Source organism: Larimichthys crocea, chromosome III (assembly GCF_000972845.2).
Source record: "Larimichthys crocea isolate SSNF chromosome III, L_crocea_2.0, whole genome shotgun sequence".
NCBI lineage: Eukaryota > Metazoa > Chordata > Actinopteri > Sciaenidae > Larimichthys > Larimichthys crocea.
In genome coordinates, this window is record NC_040013.1 from 43,261,383 (window position 1) to 43,283,549 (window position 22,167).

At 41.1% G+C, this 22,167-nt stretch overlaps 1 protein-coding gene across 2 annotated transcripts in view; it reads left to right on the plus strand.

Annotated features, from left to right (window-relative positions):
- vps8 (VPS8 subunit of CORVET complex) overlaps positions 1–22,167 on the plus strand; it is a 36,608-nt gene that overhangs the window by 12,922 nt on the left and 1,519 nt on the right. For both annotated transcript variants that reach the window (XM_027277650.1, XM_027277651.1), the window contains 36 exons: positions 1,180–1,266; positions 1,465–1,532; positions 2,321–2,474; positions 2,640–2,699; positions 2,938–3,045; positions 3,597–3,677; positions 3,909–4,079; positions 6,116–6,190; positions 6,938–6,973; positions 7,251–7,341; positions 7,848–7,894; positions 8,043–8,132; positions 9,339–9,385; positions 9,717–9,939; positions 10,083–10,172; positions 10,496–10,547; positions 10,666–10,708; positions 10,893–10,965; positions 11,119–11,238; positions 11,678–11,749; positions 11,884–12,003; positions 12,581–12,637; positions 13,470–13,552; positions 14,192–14,276; positions 14,524–14,622; positions 14,715–14,804; positions 16,527–16,573; positions 16,676–16,820; positions 17,498–17,587; positions 17,687–17,848; positions 17,925–18,006; positions 18,508–18,590; positions 19,358–19,438; positions 19,549–19,718; positions 20,547–20,715; positions 21,991–22,044. In XM_027277650.1, coding sequence (XP_027133451.1) covers positions 1,180–1,266; positions 1,465–1,532; positions 2,321–2,474; positions 2,640–2,699; positions 2,938–3,045; positions 3,597–3,677; positions 3,909–4,079; positions 6,116–6,190; positions 6,938–6,973; positions 7,251–7,341; positions 7,848–7,894; positions 8,043–8,132; positions 9,339–9,385; positions 9,717–9,939; positions 10,083–10,172; positions 10,496–10,547; positions 10,666–10,708; positions 10,893–10,965; positions 11,119–11,238; positions 11,678–11,749; positions 11,884–12,003; positions 12,581–12,637; positions 13,470–13,552; positions 14,192–14,276; positions 14,524–14,622; positions 14,715–14,804; positions 16,527–16,573; positions 16,676–16,820; positions 17,498–17,587; positions 17,687–17,848; positions 17,925–18,006; positions 18,508–18,590; positions 19,358–19,438; positions 19,549–19,718; positions 20,547–20,715; positions 21,991–22,044 — 3,405 coding nt within the window. The remainder of the gene's footprint in view (positions 1–1,179; positions 1,267–1,464; positions 1,533–2,320; positions 2,475–2,639; positions 2,700–2,937; positions 3,046–3,596; positions 3,678–3,908; positions 4,080–6,115; positions 6,191–6,937; positions 6,974–7,250; positions 7,342–7,847; positions 7,895–8,042; positions 8,133–9,338; positions 9,386–9,716; positions 9,940–10,082; positions 10,173–10,495; positions 10,548–10,665; positions 10,709–10,892; positions 10,966–11,118; positions 11,239–11,677; positions 11,750–11,883; positions 12,004–12,580; positions 12,638–13,469; positions 13,553–14,191; positions 14,277–14,523; positions 14,623–14,714; positions 14,805–16,526; positions 16,574–16,675; positions 16,821–17,497; positions 17,588–17,686; positions 17,849–17,924; positions 18,007–18,507; positions 18,591–19,357; positions 19,439–19,548; positions 19,719–20,546; positions 20,716–21,990; positions 22,045–22,167) is intronic.

The following is a 22,167-nucleotide window of genomic DNA, read 5'->3' on the forward strand; positions in this document are numbered from 1 at the left end:
GTATAACAGAACGTGATGCATTTAGATCTATTAATTATCTTCTCATTGTGTTTTTTTATTGTATAGTTATTTATGACTGAAATTGCCTGTGAAGTTTTAATGCACTTTTAATAAAATTAGTATTTTGGGCCAATTTGCTCTCTGCCTTGCCCGTTCTTTCTTGAAGTGACTAAAATATACTTAAAGAATTCAAATTCATTTTTAAGGTAATAGTGCTCTATTTGGACTCACACAGCTGATGGAGGATGATCCAAACATTTCCAGTAACTCCACAACGCTCTAAAGTCCAAGTACCCTACCTGCATTACATATCTAAAAAATATTGGATGATATATCAATATCAGAAATGTTTACATATTAATATCGGTGTTGACATTGGCCCCAAAAATCCAGATTGAGTTCTATTCTTAAGAGTTAAGACTTTTAGTGTAATCCACTGCACGAGTTAGTGTTGCAAGCTGAATGTGAAGAAAACAAAATTGAAAGAGAGAGAATCAGAATCAGAATGAAGAGGAGAGAGGTAACAACAAACAAAAAAACATTGCCAGAGATTATCATCATTTTAGGATATAAGTGTGTTTTCTGCTGGACTGTGTTAAAAAGGTCTGGAGTATAGCCGTGACAGGTTAAGCTAACTTAACTACCAACATCTGGATCTATAGCCTGTACCAGCTTTAAGAGGAAGCTACTGCTTGGAAGTTTGATCTATCAGTGGACAAAGCACACAATGCTGCAGGTACAACTACTGTGGCAACACATGTGCATATATTATTGTTTAGTGGACTCTGTGGACTGTAAACATCTGCTTACTCTGAGGTGGTAGTGGTGGTGTGTCGAGCGTTGCAGCTGTTGCAATACAATATTGGGATCCACTTTGGCCCCGATCAGTCTTTGCGGTTCTAGTCGAGGGTGCGTTCCTTCTTTATTGTATGTACATGTACATAAAAAATCTTCTTTCTGTGCACATGTAAAGTATAACTGTACATGATATAGAAAGTTCTCTTATGATGTTTTCATCAGGTTGATCTCAAGTCAGTCAAACTCCAGACAGCATTCCCTCACTGTATTTGCAGGAGTGGCGTTATGTAACTAAAACAAATATCATGAGCTAAATGTGAAAATAAATCACTGATTAATTTTCTGTCCATTAAACACAGCATTGTCTCTCTGTGTGATTAGATTACGATGTGGGATCTAGCCAATGGAAAGCTCCTGAGAACTATCAATGATGCCCACCCTCCAGGAACAGCTATACTACATGTGAAGGTACACACACGTCATCAATGGACAGTGATGCCTGACAGAAGTAAACAGTAAGAAGACATACATAGAAGGCCAATACATACAAGACGAATGGCCTCCTCCATCCTCTCTTTCATCCGTTCAGTCACCCAGTATGCTGTCACGGCTACAGCCAGCACTCTCTGTTTTCTTGCTGCAATTGTCTTGTATTTGTGTCTGTAGTTCACAGATGATCCAACTCTCGCAGTGTGCAATGACAGTGGAGGATCAGTTTTCGAGCTGGCTTTCAGGTAAATAACTCTGCTTTAAATGAAAGTTAATGAAATAAGTGTAAGATCACTCACAGTCTGGGTCCATCACAGCAGTTTGTAACAACCTGTAGTGCTGGTAAATGACAGCCTTCACTGGAGGAGACTGCTGCACACGTGTGATGTGGAATTATTACCTACAATCAAAGAGAAAACGTTTGCATGTGAAATCAGAGAATTTCAAAATGATTAATCAGTTATCAATAGATCAATACACATATTTTTCCTCAGTCACAGTCAAAATGTGCTTTGGTGTGTGTGTCTTCATACAGCCAAGATGATGTTCGCTGCTGGTTCTGACTGTCTTTAGTTCAGCAGTCTTTTTAGCCTGCCTCTTATTATGTGATTATTTGGCTTCACAGCCTTTTAATTAGCTTTTATCAAGGAAGTATCCAACTGTTGATCAGAGCTGAGCTGACAGCGACACTCTCGGTCACCAGTGAGGAGCTCCACAGCTGGGCAGCTGCTGATTGAGTCAGTGAAAACGTGTTTCAGTGCAGGCGGATCACTGTGATGATTTGTTCCTACATGAAGTGAGCAGCTTGTTATCAGGAGCAAACTGCGCGTTTCACTTGTAGCTTCTTCAGGACATTACAGCATTTTTAATGACATGGGCCAAAAACTGAAATATCATTATTAGATAAATAAATATTTAAATAAATCCTGTAAAAAGGATACTTATGTGGCGATCATGAGTGTAAAGGTTTGATTCCTTTCTTTCTTCCTCTCACTTTGTGTTTTTGTTAACGCCGTCTCATGTTTGTTTCCAGGAGGGTGATGGGGATGCGGTCCTGTGACTCTCGATGTCTCTTCAGTGGTTCTAAAGGGGAGGTCTGCTGTATTGAGCCATTGCATGCTCCTCCAGACTTCAGAGATCATCCCATCACACACTACTCTCTGCTGGCTATGGCCTCTCTCACTAAAGTACACACGCTCACACACACACACACACACACACACACACACACACACACACACACACACACACACACACACACACAGCTTTGTTCACAGCGCATAGTTCTTCTGCTTATTAACCCAGCTGTGTGTGAAGTTTGATGGTTTTGTCTTTTGGTTTTCTTTCACCAGATTCTGGTCATTGGACTGAAGCCCTCACTCAAAGTCTGGATGACTTTTCCCTATAGCAAGGTGTGTGTTTCTGTCCACTTCAGTGTTTGTTGGTCCAGATATTTTCATACCATGACAGTTAGCACCTGTTTCTGCTGAGGTTATGAGATAGTTTGAATTTCTTAATGCACACTGAGTAGGCTGTGACATCCACTGTACGACCATCCCCATTAAGCTCTGAGCATTGGTATATGTATTTCAGATGTTCACTTCTGATGTGATGTGATGTCATGTCATGTCATGCGTTCTCTCCCACCAGTCTGACCCGTCCAGTGTTCCTCAGCTGGCCTGGCAGTTTGTTCCTGTTCAGAAGACGGTCAACCCGATCCTGGCTTTTTGCAAAGGAGATACAGTCCACTTCCTCCTGGTATCTGCTTTTACATATACTATACATAGTACTATATACTATACTACAACACTACTCTCTGAACCTAATTATTTTGTTCAGATAAAGATTTTGTAGATTAAATTATGCTGCTTCTACACTACGGATAAATATTATTAGGAATAAATATTACAATTATAGAATTTATTTAGTTTCAATATCTGAACAATAACTGAGCACTTTTAGAATTGAAGTTCCTCAAACAGACAAGCACAGGTTTAATATTGTTTGTCTGTTAGAATGAGATGACAGGTGACTTGTAGTCTTGTTCCAGTATCTGTTCCATCCTCCGGGCTGTTGTCTGGAGAATATTATTCCATTTTGTGCATTACAATTGCAAAAGAATGGTTCAAAACACAAAAATTTGCAGCCACTGCAAAAACAGCTGAGATTGGCTTGGGTTGTTTTTTTTTTTTATATAATATTTCCCAGATGTCTGCATGCTAAACTGCTTCAACAATGTGTGTGTCTGAGAGTATAGTCAACTGTTTGTAGTGTTTGAATGATCTTCTGTGCTCCACTTTTTGATTCAGGTAAAGAAGGAGGAGACGGGGACCATCCACGTGATCAAACAAAGACAGCTCCACCTCAGCTGTGACATCATTAGCCTGAGTGTAAGTACTCAAGACAAGGGCCAGTTCAAATTAGAGCTGCAGCCAGTCATGCACGTGTGTGAACGTGTGAATGAGATGTGTGTGAGTAGTGTCAAAGCCTTGATTAACCAGAGGACTAGAAAGGATATTCACAGTATGTCCATCAGTGTGATCACAACAAAGACAGATATATTTGTTTGCTGTTGTGCAACATGTTTGACCTGTCCTCCTGCTGTCTCTGTGTCTCTGCAGTGGATTAACAGTCGGACACTGGTCCTGGTAGACAGCCATGAGAAGCTGCAGGTTGTGGATCGGCCCAGTCAGGAGGTTTTGGAGACTCTGGACTTGGAGCAGGTGCAACTGGTTTATAACAGCCGACATTTCAAATCACTGGCCACTGGAGGGAACGTCTCCCAGGCTCTGGTGAGGGATCAGCTGATGGGGGATCAGAGGTCAAGTTTATGACTTGAACTTGAAGATGAATGTTTTCATTTCGAGTTAGAAGCCAGGAAACCTGAGTGCTGCTGAAAAAATTCAATTGTCTGATTTAGTGCAAAGGCTAGAACGTTTGTTGTGATTTAGTTGCAGGCAACCATGAAAGCATTTTTTAATGAAGATCTGTTTATTGAAGACTTTTCCAATATATCAAAATTGCAATGCTGAATGCTCTTTACAAAATAATGAGGTAGACATTGGTACATGTCAACAGCAATTAGCATTAAAATTGAGTAGATATAAGGTAAATAAAGGTGACAAAAGTTTCAACATTATGCAGAAAAAAGGAAATAAATAAAACAACATCTTCAAATATGAACACACTAGACATAGTATGAGCACATTTCCAAATCTAGAGCCTGCGCTAAGAATGCGTAAAGAGTATGCAGTGTAGTTATGCTGCACCTAATGGTCAAGTCTTCACAGAGTCTGGAATGCATTTAGGAAGCTACCCCACGCTTTCTGAAATCTCCCACTTGATTGCTGACATGAGTATCTAACTTTGTCCAGTTTTAAGCAGGACATGATGTCTTCTAGACATTGTGCATGGGTGGGAGGGGAGGCATCCCTCCACTTGAGCAGAGTTTACTCGCTGAGCTAGAAGGGAGGCAAAGGATGAAGTGCATCGTTTTTCTATAACTAACTCTACCTCTGCTTCCATGACCCCAAACAGAGCAATTGGCGGGTTTGGTTCGGTATATTTTTTAGAGAATGTTTAAACATTGTATTTTTGATGAATTTGAGTGAGGGAACTGGGAGTGGAGATCTGAGGAATGCAAAAATCTTTTCTGTAAGTCGCTTTGGATAAAAGATGAAAAGCTCATCAGCATAGAGTGAGACTCCGTGTTACCTCTCCAGAGTGCTGTAGCAAGTGGCTCAATGGCCATATCAAAAAGCATGGTGCTCAGGGGACACCATGGGGGATTCCACGATGTAAACTGAAAGGTCTTGGCCGTTGTGAGTTAGTACGAATCGAGGCTGTGGGGTGTGAATACAGTAGTTTCATCCATGAAGTAAAGTTTGAACCAAAGCAAATAAGTACACCTATTCGTTATCTGCATCGAGAGAGACAACGCGTTCAGGGACATCTTCAGAGGGAGAGAAGATAATGGCAAGCAGTTTTCTTAGGTTGAAATAGGATTACCTGCCTTTAACAAAGCCGGTTTGGTCTTTGGATATAATTGTAGGGAGGGCTGTCTCCAATCTATGGGCTAGGACCGTGGCTAGAATTTTAGCACCTGTGTTTAGGAGGAAAGTAGGTCTGTAGGAGGCACATTCAGTCGGGTCTTTACTTTTTTTGGCAAAGAGTAATACAGGCCTTAGTGAATGTTTGAGGAAGGGAACCTTGACTTCAAGATTCAGAGAGAACTGAATAGAACAGTGAAGGAAGCAGCAAAGAGAATTTATTTTCTTTTTTTTCAGATTTTGGCCTTTTCAAGCTTTATTTGACAGAGACAGCTGAAGAGTGACAGGAATGTGGCGAGAGAGAGATGGGGAATGACATGCGGGAAAGTGACACAGGTCTGATTCGAACCCTGGGCTTCCACAGCAAGGACTCAGCCTTTGAACATGGGGCGGCTGCTCTACCAACTGAGCTAAACACTGCAGCTTTGCCCCAGCAAAGAGAATTTCTTAAAAGATTCTGCTTGGATGCTGTCGGGGCCCCGAAATGGCTGAAGCTATTTCTGCCTGTCATATAGGTTCTTCTAGTCTGATGAAAGTCTGGGGATGTCGAGGCAACTTAGAAAGTCAAAAACTGCATTATAATCACTCTTAGAATCCGAGGTATATAGCTGGGTGTGACGGTCCGTGAATGCTTCATTAATGCATAAGAGGTCAAAATTTGGAAAAGTCTTCTTACTTACATTACAACTGTTAGAACAACAGGTTCACCACTCTCCTGCATTTATTCTTCAGCTGTGAGCTTTGACCTGTGTGTGTTTAACAGTGTGTCTGTCTTCCAGGCTTTAGTGGGAGAAAAGGCCTGCTACCAGTCAGTCTCCAGCTACGCAGGGCAGATTGTCTATTTGGGCACCAAGGTACTGTGTTTGTATGTTTCTGTGTCTTTGTTGTCTGTCTGCAGAGTTTTGTCTCTTTGCACATTGGTCAACAGTACTTATTATTATTATTAGTAAAGTTAGCACTTTGAAAAATACATTCTGACTTGATATTAATGTTTCATAGTGACAGTAAAAAGGCATGATTCTGATGTCTTTTCCAGAGTCAGATGAAGAGATCATCAATATCTATAATCAGTTTTATCCCAATGAATCCATTACACAGTCTCCAGGATGTGTTCAGCCCAGCTCAGAGTCTCTTTTTTGATGAATTATGACTTCAGTGAAATCTCATTAGTTATTGTTATACTGTGTTCAGGCAAAGGACTTTTTGTGTCAGGATAATGTGTAGAAATGTGTAATGTAAACTGTATAAACTTGATGATGTTCACATTCAGACTGCAATGTAAATTGTTATTAATGTAGAAGTATGAACCTTTTATTTGTGCTTTTTTTTGTGAAGTAATCATTTTAACAAAGAACAGAGAAAGAAAATATATAAATCAATAAACACTTAACAACATTTCATATTCAGAATTCAGGATTTGTTACCTGGTGGTTGCGTCATCACAGGCTGTAAACTAACTTCACACAGAATATATTGTTGCAGTTCTCTTTCTCAGATTTTTTGTCCATACGTCACCATTAGTAAGATTCAAGTTAAAAGTGACTGAATCTGCGTTTGGCTTTTCTTCTTCTTTAACAGTCTGATATTCTCGTGTCTTACAGTCGGCTCACATTATGGCTCTGAGGAACTGGAGAGAGGTATGTAATGTATAATTGTCAAGGACTCTGATTTCACAGCATGCCTTAAAAACACTTTCTTATAAATCCATGGTGCCAGTATGTGTTTTATGTGTATGTATTGTGATTAATAAGTACTCAGTGTATACCAGTGAACTCATTTTGAAGCAGTCATGATGATTCGTTAAATTTCTTCTTGAGCTCCTTTGTACAGAGATTATTTAGTCAGACCAGACTAGCTGTGTACTTTGCACTTAACCCATATTCGTCCTCGTCTCTGTCACTGTCTGTGTCGTAGCGTATAGACTGCCTGCTGAAGCAGGAGCATTTTGTTGAGGCTCTCTCTTTGGCCTGGTCCTTCCATGAGGGAACAGCTAAGGCTGTGGTTGGTGGGTATAATTCATATGACACGTCCAGAAAATCAGTCTGTTCATCACAGTTACACAGTTTCCATCAAGTTCTGTTTACTGACACTGCGTCGCATTGATGAGTTTATAGTCCTTTCAGGACTGTAGCGTTGACCTTTAAGAATCTAAGGTGCGTAATGGCATTAGTATTACTATTATTATCTGAACCATGCTATAGTCCTAAAAGAGTGTTGGGACAGACCTTGTACTGATGCACTACATCCTGTTTGCATAGTTTTTGTTAGCTTTTTCTTCATTACCTCTCTCACCTGTCTGGAACTCTGGAGTTGATAAGAAACATGCAACTTCTCTCTGTCCATGAGAATTTGTTCAGTTATTTGGTAAACAGAGCAGTGAAAAAATATCCCCTTATTATTAACTATTCATTCCCTGCATAAGGCTGAATCTGGGAAATATTTCTTACATCAAATATTTGATAAAAATCAGTTGTTTGACCCAAAAATAATTCTGTGACGTGTTTCTTCCAGGCCTGTTTGGAGATCCAGTGAAAAGAAAAGCAGTGGTCAGTGACAAGGTAAGAACAGTATTAAACTTTATTGTCTATGTCTGTTCATTATCAATAATTAATCAATCTACCCTGGACAGTGTATTCTAACATTCTCAAGCCTATTTTTAAACTTGTACACGTGTGTGTGTGTTTGTGTGTGTGTGTGTGTGTGCAGATGGTGGAGATCATTTTCCAGTTTGCTGATCACGCTTTGAAGAAGTGTCCAGAACAAGGAAAGATCCAAGTGATGGAGCAACACTTCCATGTAAGCTCACATGCCTTAAAGAATACACCTTACTAACTATATTATAACTATACTAACGCTGAGCCATCCTGGCTGACCATGGAGTGCTTCAAACAAGCGTCTTAATTTGAATCGTAGAGGAATCCAGTTCTTTCTGAGAGTGAGATGACATGATGGATATTAATCTGGTATTCAGTACAGAGCTAGAGTCAGGATGGAGCATAAAGCCTGAAAGGGGAAACAGCTAGTCTGACTTCTGAAGTTCACTCTGTATTCGTCACTCGGTTCGCAGACCTTTGTGGCAGCAAGCAGCTGACATAGTTTCAACTAGGGCTGACAAAATATTAGAGTTTCACTGCAGGATGATCGTGGCCAGATGAATTTATGAAAACAATATTCTAACAATATCTATAGGTCAGATTAGGACACAGGACATAGGACACACCTGAAAATAAATGAAAATGTATCCATGTGAACCATAAGAAAAAAAAAAAGGTTGGGCCTGGTTGCGCTACGAGCACAAACCTTTGATAAACGCTTATCAGCTCGCACATACACAAATGAATGTATTCAACAGATTTTTATTTATTAAGAGGGAGGTTTCACTGAGAGCAATGCCCTGATCACATTCACACAGTTACATATCGTCCAGTACAACCACAGTCTGAGCTGCCCCACTGGAGAATGAGCCTTGCTCAAGGGCGCCTCACTTTCCCCAAACTGTTTCATCCTATTGGTTGGCAGACTGTCCAGTCTCAAGCCCTCTTCCTGTCAATCACATGATCACCATCTGCTCTCATTTTTCTCTCAATCACTAGGGCTGCAACTAAAGATTATTTTGATGTCAACTAATCTATCGATTCTTTTTTTGGTCAATCATCATTATTTACTAGGTTTACTATTCAGTGTAATATCCAATTCATGACATCACTGATTTGTATTTGATTGATTGATTTGATCTTACACATGAATTATATTTGATATCGTTGCAGGAAAAGTGTAAAATATGTGACCTTTAAGTTTTTTATTCCAACATGAACAGAAGAAACTGACATTAATTTCACTAATTAATTAATTAATTAATTACAAGTTAGCAGTCACATCAATACAGTGTGAAGTCTAGTGTAGAGTAGAAACTACAATAATTCCCTTTTGTAATGGAGTAGAGATGAAATAAAGTAGCAAATGATACAAATACTTAAAGTATACTCTCTGTGCTGTGTTCAGGATGTGGTTCCAGTCCTGGTGGATTACTGCCTGCTGCTGCAGAGGCCGTAAGTAGATATATTCATACACACATGCAAACGCAGTGCAATGCAGTAGAACATGAATAAGAGCACAACTGACCATAGTGCCTGATGTTGCAGTCTGAAATGAAGCTAAATTTGGATAGATGCAGCAGCTACAACAGGCTGAAGCTCACTTTCACACCTGTAGTTTAATTTGGTCCAAACCAAACTAAAAACTAGTGTTGAGTCAACAGAGCTGTAGGGCCGAAACCATTTAGGTGTCAAAGAAGCCTGGTATATGGAAGCACAGTAATTTATGAGAAAGTGTGTGTGTCTGTGTCTGTGTGTCTGTGTGTGTGTGTGTGTGTGTGTGCAGCGACATGCTCTTTAACCAGTTGTATGCTCGGCTCGTGGAGAACACCGTTGCTAAGGGCGTCTTTCTCGAGTCACTGGAGTCATACATTGTCGCTGACCGCCTCGGTCACCTGACCACACCCATTATGAGGGACCTCCTGGCCCATTACCATGGCAACGGTATGATGGACAGCCTGGAGAGATGCATTGTACATCTGGATGTCACCAGCCTGGACATACAGCAGGTGTGTGTATGTATGTCTTTGTGTACAGTAAGGACTGTACGGTGAGTAAATATGGCCTCCAATATGAGAGGACATGCCATAAACCCTGAAACCCAATGAGTGTAGTGTCACTCAAAGTCTTCCGTGTGTGTGTGTGTTTGAAGGTGGTTCGAGTGTGTTGGGAGAACCAGCTCTATGATGCAATGATCTACGTTTTCAACAGCGGCATGAACGACTACATCACACCTATGGAGGTAAGTCTTCCACTAACAGGTTGTTTCCTCACGTTCATCATGTCAGAGTTGATGCACAATCTTTGAAGATTGAGGCTTTATGTGGCAAAACATACAAATCACTTGACTCTTTAGACTCTTCTTTGGCTGAGGTAAACATTTGTAGGCCTTAGTTTAGTTATTATTATATATTACATATATTTATTCAGAATTATTCTCCTTTTTCATGAGTGTTTATGTCATATCTTGTTTTTTTACATATAAAATTGTTGCAAGAAATATTTTTAATAGGACGTGTACATCACATCATATCCTCTGGCTTCTACTTCATGTTTATTTTTCAGAAACTCTTTGCAGTGATTGGCCCGCCACTTAGGGAAGGGAGGAGCCTAACAGGTACGTCTGGAAACCACACTCCCCAGAAATCATAGCACCAATTATTTGAAGGTTCTGGATACTCCATAGAGTTTGAAAAACATCCATCTTTAGCTCTGCTCTTTGTCTTCTTTGACAGATGAGGAAGTGGTGATGGGAAACAAACTTCTGGTGTACATCAGGTGAGTTCACACAGGTGTCATATATCTGCCTGAACAGTGATGAACAGAACAGAGTGATGTACTAAAGAAGAGCTGAGCAATGTGCTTTCATTTGTTTGGTTGCTGATAATATTACTAATATTTATATTTTAATATTCTGTTTGTGTGTGTGTGTGTGTGTGTGTGTGTGTGTGTGTGTGTGTAGCTGCTGTCTTGCAGGAAGGGCGTATCCACTAGGAGACATCCCTGAAGACCTCGTGGTTCAAGTCAAGAACCAGGTGTGTAGACACTATGTTTGATTGTACAGTTTGTGATCATGGTTAAAGCTACACAACTTAATTGTGTCAGAGGTCAGCATGGAGGACAGGAGCGAGACTTTCTGTTAGCCCTAATGTGTGTGTGCGTGTGTGTGTGTGTGTGTGTGGGGTCAGGTGTTTGAGTTTCTAATTCGTCTCCATTCAGCCAACTGGTCAGAGGAGGAGGAAGTTTTCCCATTTATCCGTACACTCCTTCACTTTGACACCCGGGAGTTCCTCAATGTCCTCGCCATGGTGAGATTTTTTTTTAAACTCCTGTCATGCTGGCCAGTCATTGTCGCTGCTTACTTCCTCTGTTGGCCTGACTGTCATGAATGTTTTCCAGTACACATAATTCACATGTGAAGGCCTATGCTGCCTCCATTCTCCACATCCTGCTTTCTTAACCAAACAGTACAAGTTACTAGTGCAACAACATGATCCCTTCATCAGTAACTTTGTTCAGAAGCCCAGCTGAGCTAACAGTGTTAGAGCTCAGCATTTGTGCTATTCAACTCTAATTTTCATACATGTTGCATTGTTTTGAATTAAAGTGAACTTCACTCCATGCTGGCTGTAGTTTTAGTCTTGCTTTAGTTCCTCGGGTTGAGTTTTTGTTCTCAGAAACTTGAAATGTCAGAGATGTTTTCATATTTTTATTGTCAGTTAAGAATTGTGTTTTACTTCATTTTAGACATTTGAAGATTTTAAGAATGACAAGCAGGCCCTTGAGTACCAGCAGAGGATAGTGGACATCTTACTTCAGGTACTACCAACATAACCACACACAAAACCATTTCCAGAACAAACCTTGTTGGTTGTTACTCTCTGTTACAGCAAATCAGATAATCAACTGGCACTGAACACAGAACATCTCACTCTGTCTCTCTGGTTACCTAGGTGATGGTGGACAACCCAGACTTTACTCCTTCCCAAGTGGGTGGGCTCTTCACCTTTTTGGCTCGCCAGTTGGCCAAGCCGGACAACACGCTGTTTGTGAACAGGAAGCTCTTTGATCAGGTAACCAATCAGATCACACATATCCTGCTTCGGCTCTTTCCTGGTTCCTGTTTCACAGGTTGCTCGTTCAATGTATACTGGCTTGGACTGTTGTCTGCATCTTACCACCTCACCACAGGGGTTCCCCAGGGCTCAGTATTGGGGCCCCTTCTCTTCACTATTTACACCCACCTCCCTGGGTCCGATTATCCACTCGCATGGCTTCTGGTATCACTGCTAAGCAGATGACACAGCTCTATCTGTCATTTCTACCTGACAACCCATTGGTTTTTGCACGGGTCTCTGAATGCCTCTCAGGCATATCTACATAGTAGTCTCCGGTTCTGAACCCACCTACTTGGATGCCCTTATACAGACTTTAGTTACCTTTAGCAACCATTGTGTTCCTCCAATGAACGACACCTGGCTCTGCCACCCGTACACTCAGGGCTTTTCTCGTCTGTTGTTCCCCATTGGTGGAACGTGCTGCCAGTTCCTACCAGAGCAGAGACGTCCCTCAGCACTTTCCATCAGTAATAATGAAAATATCCAACCTGCCATTCAAACCTCTTCATCTTTGCTTTTTCTGTCTTTTCAGGTTCTGGAGTTCCTGTGTTGCCCTGATGATGACTCCCGACACACCGAGAGGCAGCAGGTTGGGTTTTTATTCAAACAAACACACACAGCCAGAGGTGGATTGTAGCTAAGCACATTTAGTCAAGTACATATTTGAGGTACTTGTACTACCACTTAACCTGTAGGAAGGAAACATTGTACTTTTTATGTCACTACATGTATCTGTGGTACAGCTCATATGATTCATCAATGGACAAAATCAAGGCAATCATGCAAAGCTAGCTCTGCCTTTGAAGTACTGCAAATGCTTTTTCTAATGCGAATGTCAGTGCATGTAACGTTAGCTGGTCTTCCTAAGCGGAGTCCAGAGGGAAATACACCGATAACGGACACAGAACATCTTTTACATGCTCCAGTAGCCTGTAGCTGTGACAGGGAATATATGGAGTCAGATCTGAAGTTATCGTAACGGCACACACAGACTGAGAGACATCGTCCTGGGCGGGCGTAACCACCCGCTGCAGGTGAGCTGTGCTGCCCGTGATTTGTTTGTTTATTTATTTATTTATTTCAAAACATTGCAGCGAAGCAACAACCACAATGTAACGATAATATTCCATACAGCGCATTGTTTCACGTGACATATTGAGACAGAGACATAGAGATCCATTCATTGTGTCAGCATTGTGAAGGTGTCACTGTGTAAAAAGTCTATAATAATCAGCAGATGAACCCGTAACAAAAAATACTGATTAGTTGCACACATAATAGTTCAAAATGAGCCCCCCCTTAACTAACTCACTATACATTATATATATTTCTACATGTAATATATATATATATATATACATGCAGTCCTCTGTGATTTATATCATGTCATGTGACTGCTCTTTGTTGTGACTGCTGTGTAGGTTCTCCTGGAGCTGCTGCAGGTTGGCGGTGTGGTCCAGTTTAATGAAGAAAGGCTGCTGGCTTTGGCAGAGAAGGCCAAGTTGTGAGTAGCTCATCCAAGACTGGATACGAATACATTTGCACTGAATAATTGTATCAAGTCATTGTAGTGTCTTTTAGTTTTGCATATCTGCGATGCATTTTTCAGTTCACAAATTCTCCGGATGGTGCTTCATAGCTGTTGTAGGAAGCATCTTCTTAAGAGAGGGCATTTGTGTTTGTTCAAAAGGTTCTCGCACACAGCTTTGTCCTGTGGTCACTGTAGGATATAGGTAGGAACATTTCTCTCAGATGCTGGAGGACATGAGCAACAAATAAACAATAAATATTATATTATTACATTCACTTCAGTCAGGAGAGACTTAATTTGAATGATCAAACATATTGATTGACACATGCACAATAAAGATGAGAAATGTGATTAGACCTGAATATGACATCATGACGAGACATCATCAAGTCATTCACTCAGACAGTCTTATAGCAAACATTTAGTTAGTGTTCAGTCTCACAGTACAGCTTTCCACCGCTTTCTCATGTCATCCAGAAACTTTGGTTAACTCCCTGTAAAACAGCAATGGTAGCAATAGAACGAGTAACCTATAAGTTAAGTTATAAGTTAGTGTTACTACATTTTGTGGCTTCACTGCCGTGTTTGTTTTCTCCCCGTCTCCCCCTCCAGCTACCAAATCTGTGAATTTTTGTATGAGAAGAAACATCTGTATGACAGGATCATCGACTGCTACCTGAGAGACCCCCTCAGGAGGGTAACGCACGTTTCACATTAATCAAACTCTGCGTGTTTATGTTCTGTTTGAATCAGTGCATTTGTGTTTGTGTGCATGTGTGATTTTTGTAGAGGTCTAAATTTTGCTCTGTCACCAGATGTTTGCTTTACTTTGAGTATCAAAGAATGTACGAGGCCTGTGTAGATATTTAAAGTGTGTGTGTGTGTGTGTGTGTGTGTGTGTGTGTGTGTGTGTGTGTGTGTGTGTGTATGTATGTGTGTGTCAGGGGGAGATCTTCAGCTACATCCACAATCTGCTGTCCATGCCCGGCTACAGCCCTGAGGAGAAGAAAGCGGTCAAGGACAAAGTACGGGGACACATGCAGGTCAGTGCACACACTCTACTGAAGGAGGACACACTCTGCAATGTGTGTGATTGTTTTCATCACCTGACAAACCCTCTAATATATTTTCACAGGAGCTGGTGACCTTTGACCCCACTAAGTCTGCTGATTTAGTGGTGTTTCACTTCAGTGAAGAGGTGCAGCAAATCATCTCTGAGTTTCAGGTACGCTCAAAATGAATAATAGTACTTAGGGGTGGGCGATATATCGAATATACTCGGCTTGTTCTACGTGAGATGTATGAAATGACTATATCGCGACCATCAAGTACTTGTCACGTAAATGTTTTAAGCCGTCGGCATTTAATTCTCTGAGTTCTGCCTATGTCCCTCACTCTTGCTGCTCCTCACAGCACGCAGCACACTTCCCCGCACACCCAGAAAAATCCCCTGCGCACATGCGTACTTTTTCTATCAAGTGAGGAGAGACAAGGCCCACTGGCCCACACCGGAGGCGTTACGGCTGCGTACGGCTGTGCCGCGGTCACCGGAGCAGATAGCTGCCAGTCTAGTCAATGAGAGCACTCACACAGGGTGAAAAGCGTCTCTCCGCGCCATGGCGCGAGCATTCCGTAGCATTTCTATTTTTGACACGAGCTGCTGCTAAACCTCGTAAATTTCAACAGAGCACTACGCACCAGACAGGAAATCCGACACAGAATCAACATAATAAACTTCCGCCCCCTTTCAAAATAAAACACAATAGCGTATTCATGTAGCTTTTTATAACTTCACATCTACGTTACATCATGACCTGTGTCACCAGGTGAGCAGTCAATCAATCAAAGGGTCTCAACATGGACGATGAGAGACTAATTGTTGAAGTGGAACAACACACAATAATTTATGACACAATAGATGCTTTTTATAATCTCCTCCAGGTCGGAGAAGCAAAGTCAGCTGTTTGTTGTTGTTGTTTTCTTGATACAGAGTTTATTGCGGGGTCTCGCGTACGTCCAGGATTCTCACGTGATCTCGTGATCTCATGATCTCGTGTGAATACAGCCGGCTAACGCGGTGCAGCGTTATTAATCTAATAAAAAGGGTCTACTTGAATCATCATACTGATGTTATTTTTTGCATCAAAGGGTTGAATTTAACATTCATAGTGATTTACAGGAGAAATAAAAATATCGAGATATATATCGTGTATCGCGATACAGTCGTCCCTCGCTATAACGCGGTTCACTTTTCGCGGACTCGCTGTTTCGCGGATTTTTTTCAGTGTAATTTTGCATGCTTTTTTTTACAGCGTACTGTACAGTATGAATGCGCATTGTGTTCTGCGTCCTAAATTGGCTAAGGGAGAACTGCACATGTGTTCTGCGTCCTGTTTAAGGGAGTACTGTACAAAATGCGTGTAAAAAGGTGTATAAAAGTGTGTGGTTAGGGGTTTTACGGCCTTAAACATGTATAATAATTGTAAAACTCACTTCGCAGATTTCGTTTATTGCGGGTTATTTTTAGAACGTATCCCCCGCGATAAACAAGGGACCACTATATAACTTAAAAATATCGAGATATTGGTTATAGGCCATATCGTGCAGTACTATTAGTACTGACCAGCTGTGAAATAATACACAAATACCAACAACCTTTTACACTAAAACTGCTGCAGATCATTTTTGCTTTCATGGGAAGTAAGGTTATGATTGTCTTTGCTCTTAAAACATCTTTTTTTACAGTGTGCGAGACAGGCTTTTTTTTCTGAATCAAATAGCTTTTCAGTAGCTGAGCTTGTTTATTGATCAAGTAGTGCAGTAACTTCCACACAAGCATTTCTTTAAGAATTAGCTGAAGTGCAGAGGAACTTTCTGCAGCAGTCTGAAATAAAGCTGAAGGATCAGTAAGTGACACCGCTGTCTCTCTGTGTGTCTCTCTGTCCAGGATGACCAGCTGCTTTTCAAGTTCCTCAGCTGTCTCCTGGAGCCACGGTACATGTGCATCATTTTCTAATGAGAACTCTTTCACCTCACGCCTCCATGTTCGTCTCCTCCTTTCCTTCCTATTCACCTCTCTTCTCCTCTGTTATTCAGGGAAGGCCATCATCCGGGGACCCTCCTGCTCCAGGAGCATGACCTCCATGAGCTTCTGCTGGACTTAATGAGCCGCTTTGCCCCACAGCAGCTCCTGAGCTTCCTCCAGACCTCCCAGCACTACAGACTGGAGGAGGCCATACAAGTACTGTCTTCTATATGTTGATTATGTGCATGTCATGTGTTTGTGTGCAATAAAGAAGCATGTTAGCATTATGCCATTAGCATTTAATTGAAAACAAAACTGGGACTAAGTACAGCCTCAGCAGCCTTTCATCATGAAATATATCAGACCCAGTCAATAACATTTATGCTGATGGACAGTTATGAGGTGGAATGCTGAGCTGTGCCAAGGTTCATGATGGCTAACAGAGGAGCAGCCATTGTTTTTTCTGCTCTGTCTGCCTGAATATAAGGCCGTTTTGCATTAACTCAGTAAATGTCACTTCCCTCTTAACCATCAGCTGTTTTTTTAACTTAGACGAAGTTAGCATGTAGCATATCAAAGTAAGGCTGTTACAGTCTTGAGCGAAAATCCTCTAGAGTCCTCTTTGTCTGAGACCGAGATTAGACCAAGGCCTTTTAAAAAATCGTCTTGACCAATCTTGAGAACTATAACATGGCTTATTGGATTACAGAGCTCAAAGGGGCAGGACTGAGAAAAAGCATTAATACAGTTCTGATTAAGGAATCGATGTATAATAATAATAATTCTGCCTGCTATAGTAGTAGTACTGTATTGTACTGTGGTGATAGAGTACTAAGTTGGACCATCTTATCTGCACTAAGAGTCCACGTGATTCTCTCTGTCTGCCTCTCTAGATAACACAGAAGTACCACCACAACGAGGCCACAGCCTATCTGCTGGAGCAGAAGGGAGACATTCAAGGAGCTTTTGATGTCTTGCTAGAGGTGCATACAAAATCACTAAGTGTTCGTGAATGCATTAAGAAAGTGATTGTACTCAGTTTCCTGGTGTTGTCACAAGTTAATTCTATAATCTCTCTGAAGACACTGAAGGAAAAACTGAGTGTCCTCACCACTGAGGCTGACAGAGGAGACGAAGAGGAGAGAGACGGTGAATCAACCCTGACGACAGTGAAGGATTCACTTGATGGCATCATTGCTTTGTGTCACCAGAGCTCTCAGAACCTCTACCAGCAACAAAGAGAGGTATAGTCAGTGTGTGTGTGTCTGTGTCAAAGTACCCCCCTCTGCCTGCTCATTCATTGCTTTTGTTTGCTCTCAGGTCCTCTGGTTTCCACTTCTGGAGACCATGATGGCTTCTCAAAAACTGGTGAAAGGACTCAATGCTAAACACACATTTGAGGGTAAACACACACACACACGCACATGCACACGCACACACACACACACACACACACACACACACACACACAGGTCTAGCAGGCCTGTGCTGCTCTCTGCTGGACAACACTGACGTGGCATCGAGAATTCATGTCACAGTGAAAAACAGTTCATTTAGGTATTCGAGACAGTAACAGCTTTGTGTTGTGTTGCAGTGTGACACAGTAACATACACATAAAAAGATATTAGACAAAACAACATGAGTTATATTTGCATACTCTGTATATATTCTGTTTGTTCCATTGTAAATCTTCCATATTGAATCAACAGTTGAAGAAAGCTAAACGCTCTCTGAAGTTCAGCTCTGCACACACATATTTTCATGTCCTCCGCCCTTTGTCATCATCTCTGATATGATCATGCTTTATGTAGTCATTGAGCACCATTGTTTATTATGTCTTTGTGCATGTATGTGCTGCTATGGTGATTAAGAAAAGATGAATTATGTCTGTGTGTGTCTCAGTGCTGAAGGAGCTGACGATGAAGGTTCTCAACTGTATGAGCAGCTTTATTTCTCTCCCTGCCATCATCCAACGAATACTCCAGGTGTGTGTCTGTGCTGTTCTCAAGCTTCACTCCTTCATGACTCCGTTAATAAAGTAGCACAAAACAGAAGTACATGTGGTTTAGTTACTCACAGTTTGAAGCTCTTACCATGATATGGATGGATGGATGGATAGATAGATAGATACTTCATTGATCCCGAAGGAAATTCAAGCATCCAGTAGCAGCATGCAAACATACATCGACCATACATTACAATTGACCTATAACACAGTATCCATACGTTAAAATTGACCTGAGGTAGATCTAAATTTGAATTTGCACAGAGAAAATAAACATTTGCATAGGATTTAAATCAGTACAGAGGAATTAAAAATGTGCAGAGTTAAACTTTTGAAGTTCAAAAATGTGCAGGGGAATTAAACATTTGCATAGAAAATAAATATATAACTGTGTTCAGAAGTTAATCCGTGCTAAACATCTACACATAATCTATATAAAAGTAGAAAGTAAGTATAAAAATGTTATATACAAATGGAAAACTATATAAAAAATGGGGCAGATTTCACTGAGAGCTGTTGTACAGTGTGATGGCCAGGGGGAGCAGGTTTGAGAGAGCAGTCTGCCACTGAACACACTCCTCTGCCTGATGAAGGTGTTGTGCAGTATGGGCATACAGTGAATGTTGGATAGAATCTTTGTAATGTGTTAAGTGAAATAAATGTGAAATAAATGTCTGATATTTCCACTCATACTGTGTAACGAGGACTCGTGACATGTGATGCTGTTTTCATGCTCGTGTCTGTCAGGATCCAGTCTATGGGAAAGGAAAGCTGGCAGAGATCCAAGGCCTCATTCTGGGTATGCTGGACACTTTTAACTACGAACAGGTAAGGTGTGTGTGTGTGTGTGTGTGTGTGTGTGTGTGTTATGATGTTTTCTACTTATAAAAAAATATATAATATATTGCCTTTTAATAACATTGCTTTTTCTGTTACAGACTTTACTTGAAACAACCACCAGTCTGTTGAACCATGACCTTCACTGGTCCCTGGCTCACCTGCGTGCTGCTGTAACGAGGGGCCTCCACCCAAGACAGGACTACTGTAACATCTGCCTCCAGCAGTACAAGAGGAGGCAGGACTCAGCTGAGGAGATCATCGTATTCAGGTAATACACACTGGAGGTGTTTAACCTGTGGGCTTGATCAGCACTGCCTAGTTTAGGTTAATGAAGAAAGTCATGAGCCCAGTGTGTCAATCACAACATAGAGCATACCCTTAATCTATGTTAGTCATGACTTATAAAATGAACATAATGCTGTGAGGAAGAAGACTTAAAACTAGAGACTGAGACCATAAAGACTGTTTACTGAGGTCATAAATCATGTGAGAAGTAGGCTCATTCTTACATAACCCAGATAGCATGGCAGCATTGATTCAATGTTGAAATTCCATCAGAATCGTGGTTTTTCTTCAGGTTGAATATTCGAGGCTAGATAACATTGAATCAGTGTTGATTCAGTGTTGGCCTGGGATTGGTTTAATTAATGTTATTTCAATGTTGGTTCAATGATAAAACAGCGATTGATTTGAAGTTGAACTAACATTACAATTGTAACATTACATAACATTATTTCAGGATACAAACCTGATGAAAAATTTGTGTTATATTTCAATGTTGGTCTGCTATCTGGTAAAGGCTCAATATAACTATGTTGTTGCAGCCAATTGTTCTGTCCCCTGCTAGACACTAGAAATAATGCAGGTTTAAGACACTTTCTAATGTCCTCACTTCACACAGACATTCTGTGACTTTGATATTGTATCTTGAGACGTTCATCACCATGAGAAGGTTTGATGAGTATGTAGACATAAATAGAACACCAAACAGGAAGTAGCATGGCTGAAACACCCCTTTGGTAAAGGCATGACATATGTACAGATGTTAATGTGTGTGTGTGTGTGTGTGTGTGTGTGTGTGTGTGTGTGTCGTCAGCTGTGGCCACCTGTACCACTTCCAGTGTCTGCAGCAGAAGGACTGTGGGTGGGGCTTTGCTTCAGAGCTGCAGCAGAGGTGGAACTGCTACAAGTGTTCCTCTAGTAAAGGAGGGAGGAGCGCGCCCTCCACCGAACAAAAAAGAGGCCGCACCACGTCCCTCGCACAGGTGAGCAAACAATGAAAGAGCTCAGGGCGGAAGACATCGTCAGTGCACAACATGTGGAAAGATAAATAGAATGCATCTTCCCTGGATGCCAGAACGTGACAACAGCTCCATTACTTTATTTTAATTTAAAAAAAACAGTGATGAAGAAGAAGTGGATTGTGAAGGGCCACATTAATGGAGACCTGAAAGTAATACAGTAATTACAGTAACATTGGGTGACGCGGTGCACAGTAACTGATTTTACATTGTGTACTAACATAATCACGTTAGGGTTCCTCATCATGTTCATGTGTGTTATCTAACGTTAGACTTCTCTCGTTTCCTGAGTGGAATCCAGAGGAAAATACTCCGGTAACGGGACACGGGACGTCTCTTATATGCAACAGCAGCTTGTGGCTATGACAGTGAATATCAAAACACCGCAACGGAGCAATAACCACAAAGTGACGACAGACAGACAGACAGCGTTTCACTGAGAGACATGACTTATGTACGTTTGGACAGAGAGACAAAGACACAGAGAGACAGAGATTCATTCAACTCGCCCAGAGAGGTTCAGCGGACACACACCCACAGCCCTGGAGCTGAGAGTACTGCCCATTTTTTGACACCTAATTTCATAAACTTATTGTTATTTTTAATCATTCAGATTTGGCTGGGTGGTTAATAATACTTTCTTCTTTAGTCTGACAAACTCAAAACACATTTATTTTGACTCTACACGGCCTGTAAGTGTTAATGTCTGGATGATACGTCTAGCTGTCATCTAGAAAAGGAAACCCAAATCCATGGCAACTGTCATTTAGGGTCTAATGTCATAAAAGTCATCATCTAAAAAGAATTCAATCCAGATTTGAAATATTGTCATTTAATTCCCTGATGTTGGTTTGGATTGGGCGTCAGACATTTATGACAATTCATTCTGTGAACCAATCCTAAAAAATCCACATCTGTCGACCAAAGAACCAAACCTCTCTGCTCTCACTGAATCTGCCTCAAAGCCAGCCCAGTCAGAAGAAACAGACTTTGTTACTTTGAACGTGATGAATAAACTAATTAAGTGTCAAGACAGGAAATATTCTCACAGCTGTTTTCATTATTAAACAGAAACATTCAGCTGTACGCCTTCTGAATTCAAGTTTCTCTCTTTCACTGAACTGAGATCAGCTTAATGTGTTAACTCATCATAAAGCACACTTGTCATGTCCCACCATGAGCACACTGTCTGTGAGAGAACGCTCCTGACACCGTCTTCACCCTCTGTCTCCGTCTCAGACTTGTGTTTCATCAGTGCATCACGATGCAGGAGCAGAGGCTGACAGAAAGAAGGTAAACTTTTCTGATCACATCACACGAAGCAGATTAACATGACAACATCTGTGGCTCTGCTTCAGATTGTTGAGCTGAAATACAGTTACAGTGTATTACAACCTGAGTCTTCAATCATCTAAA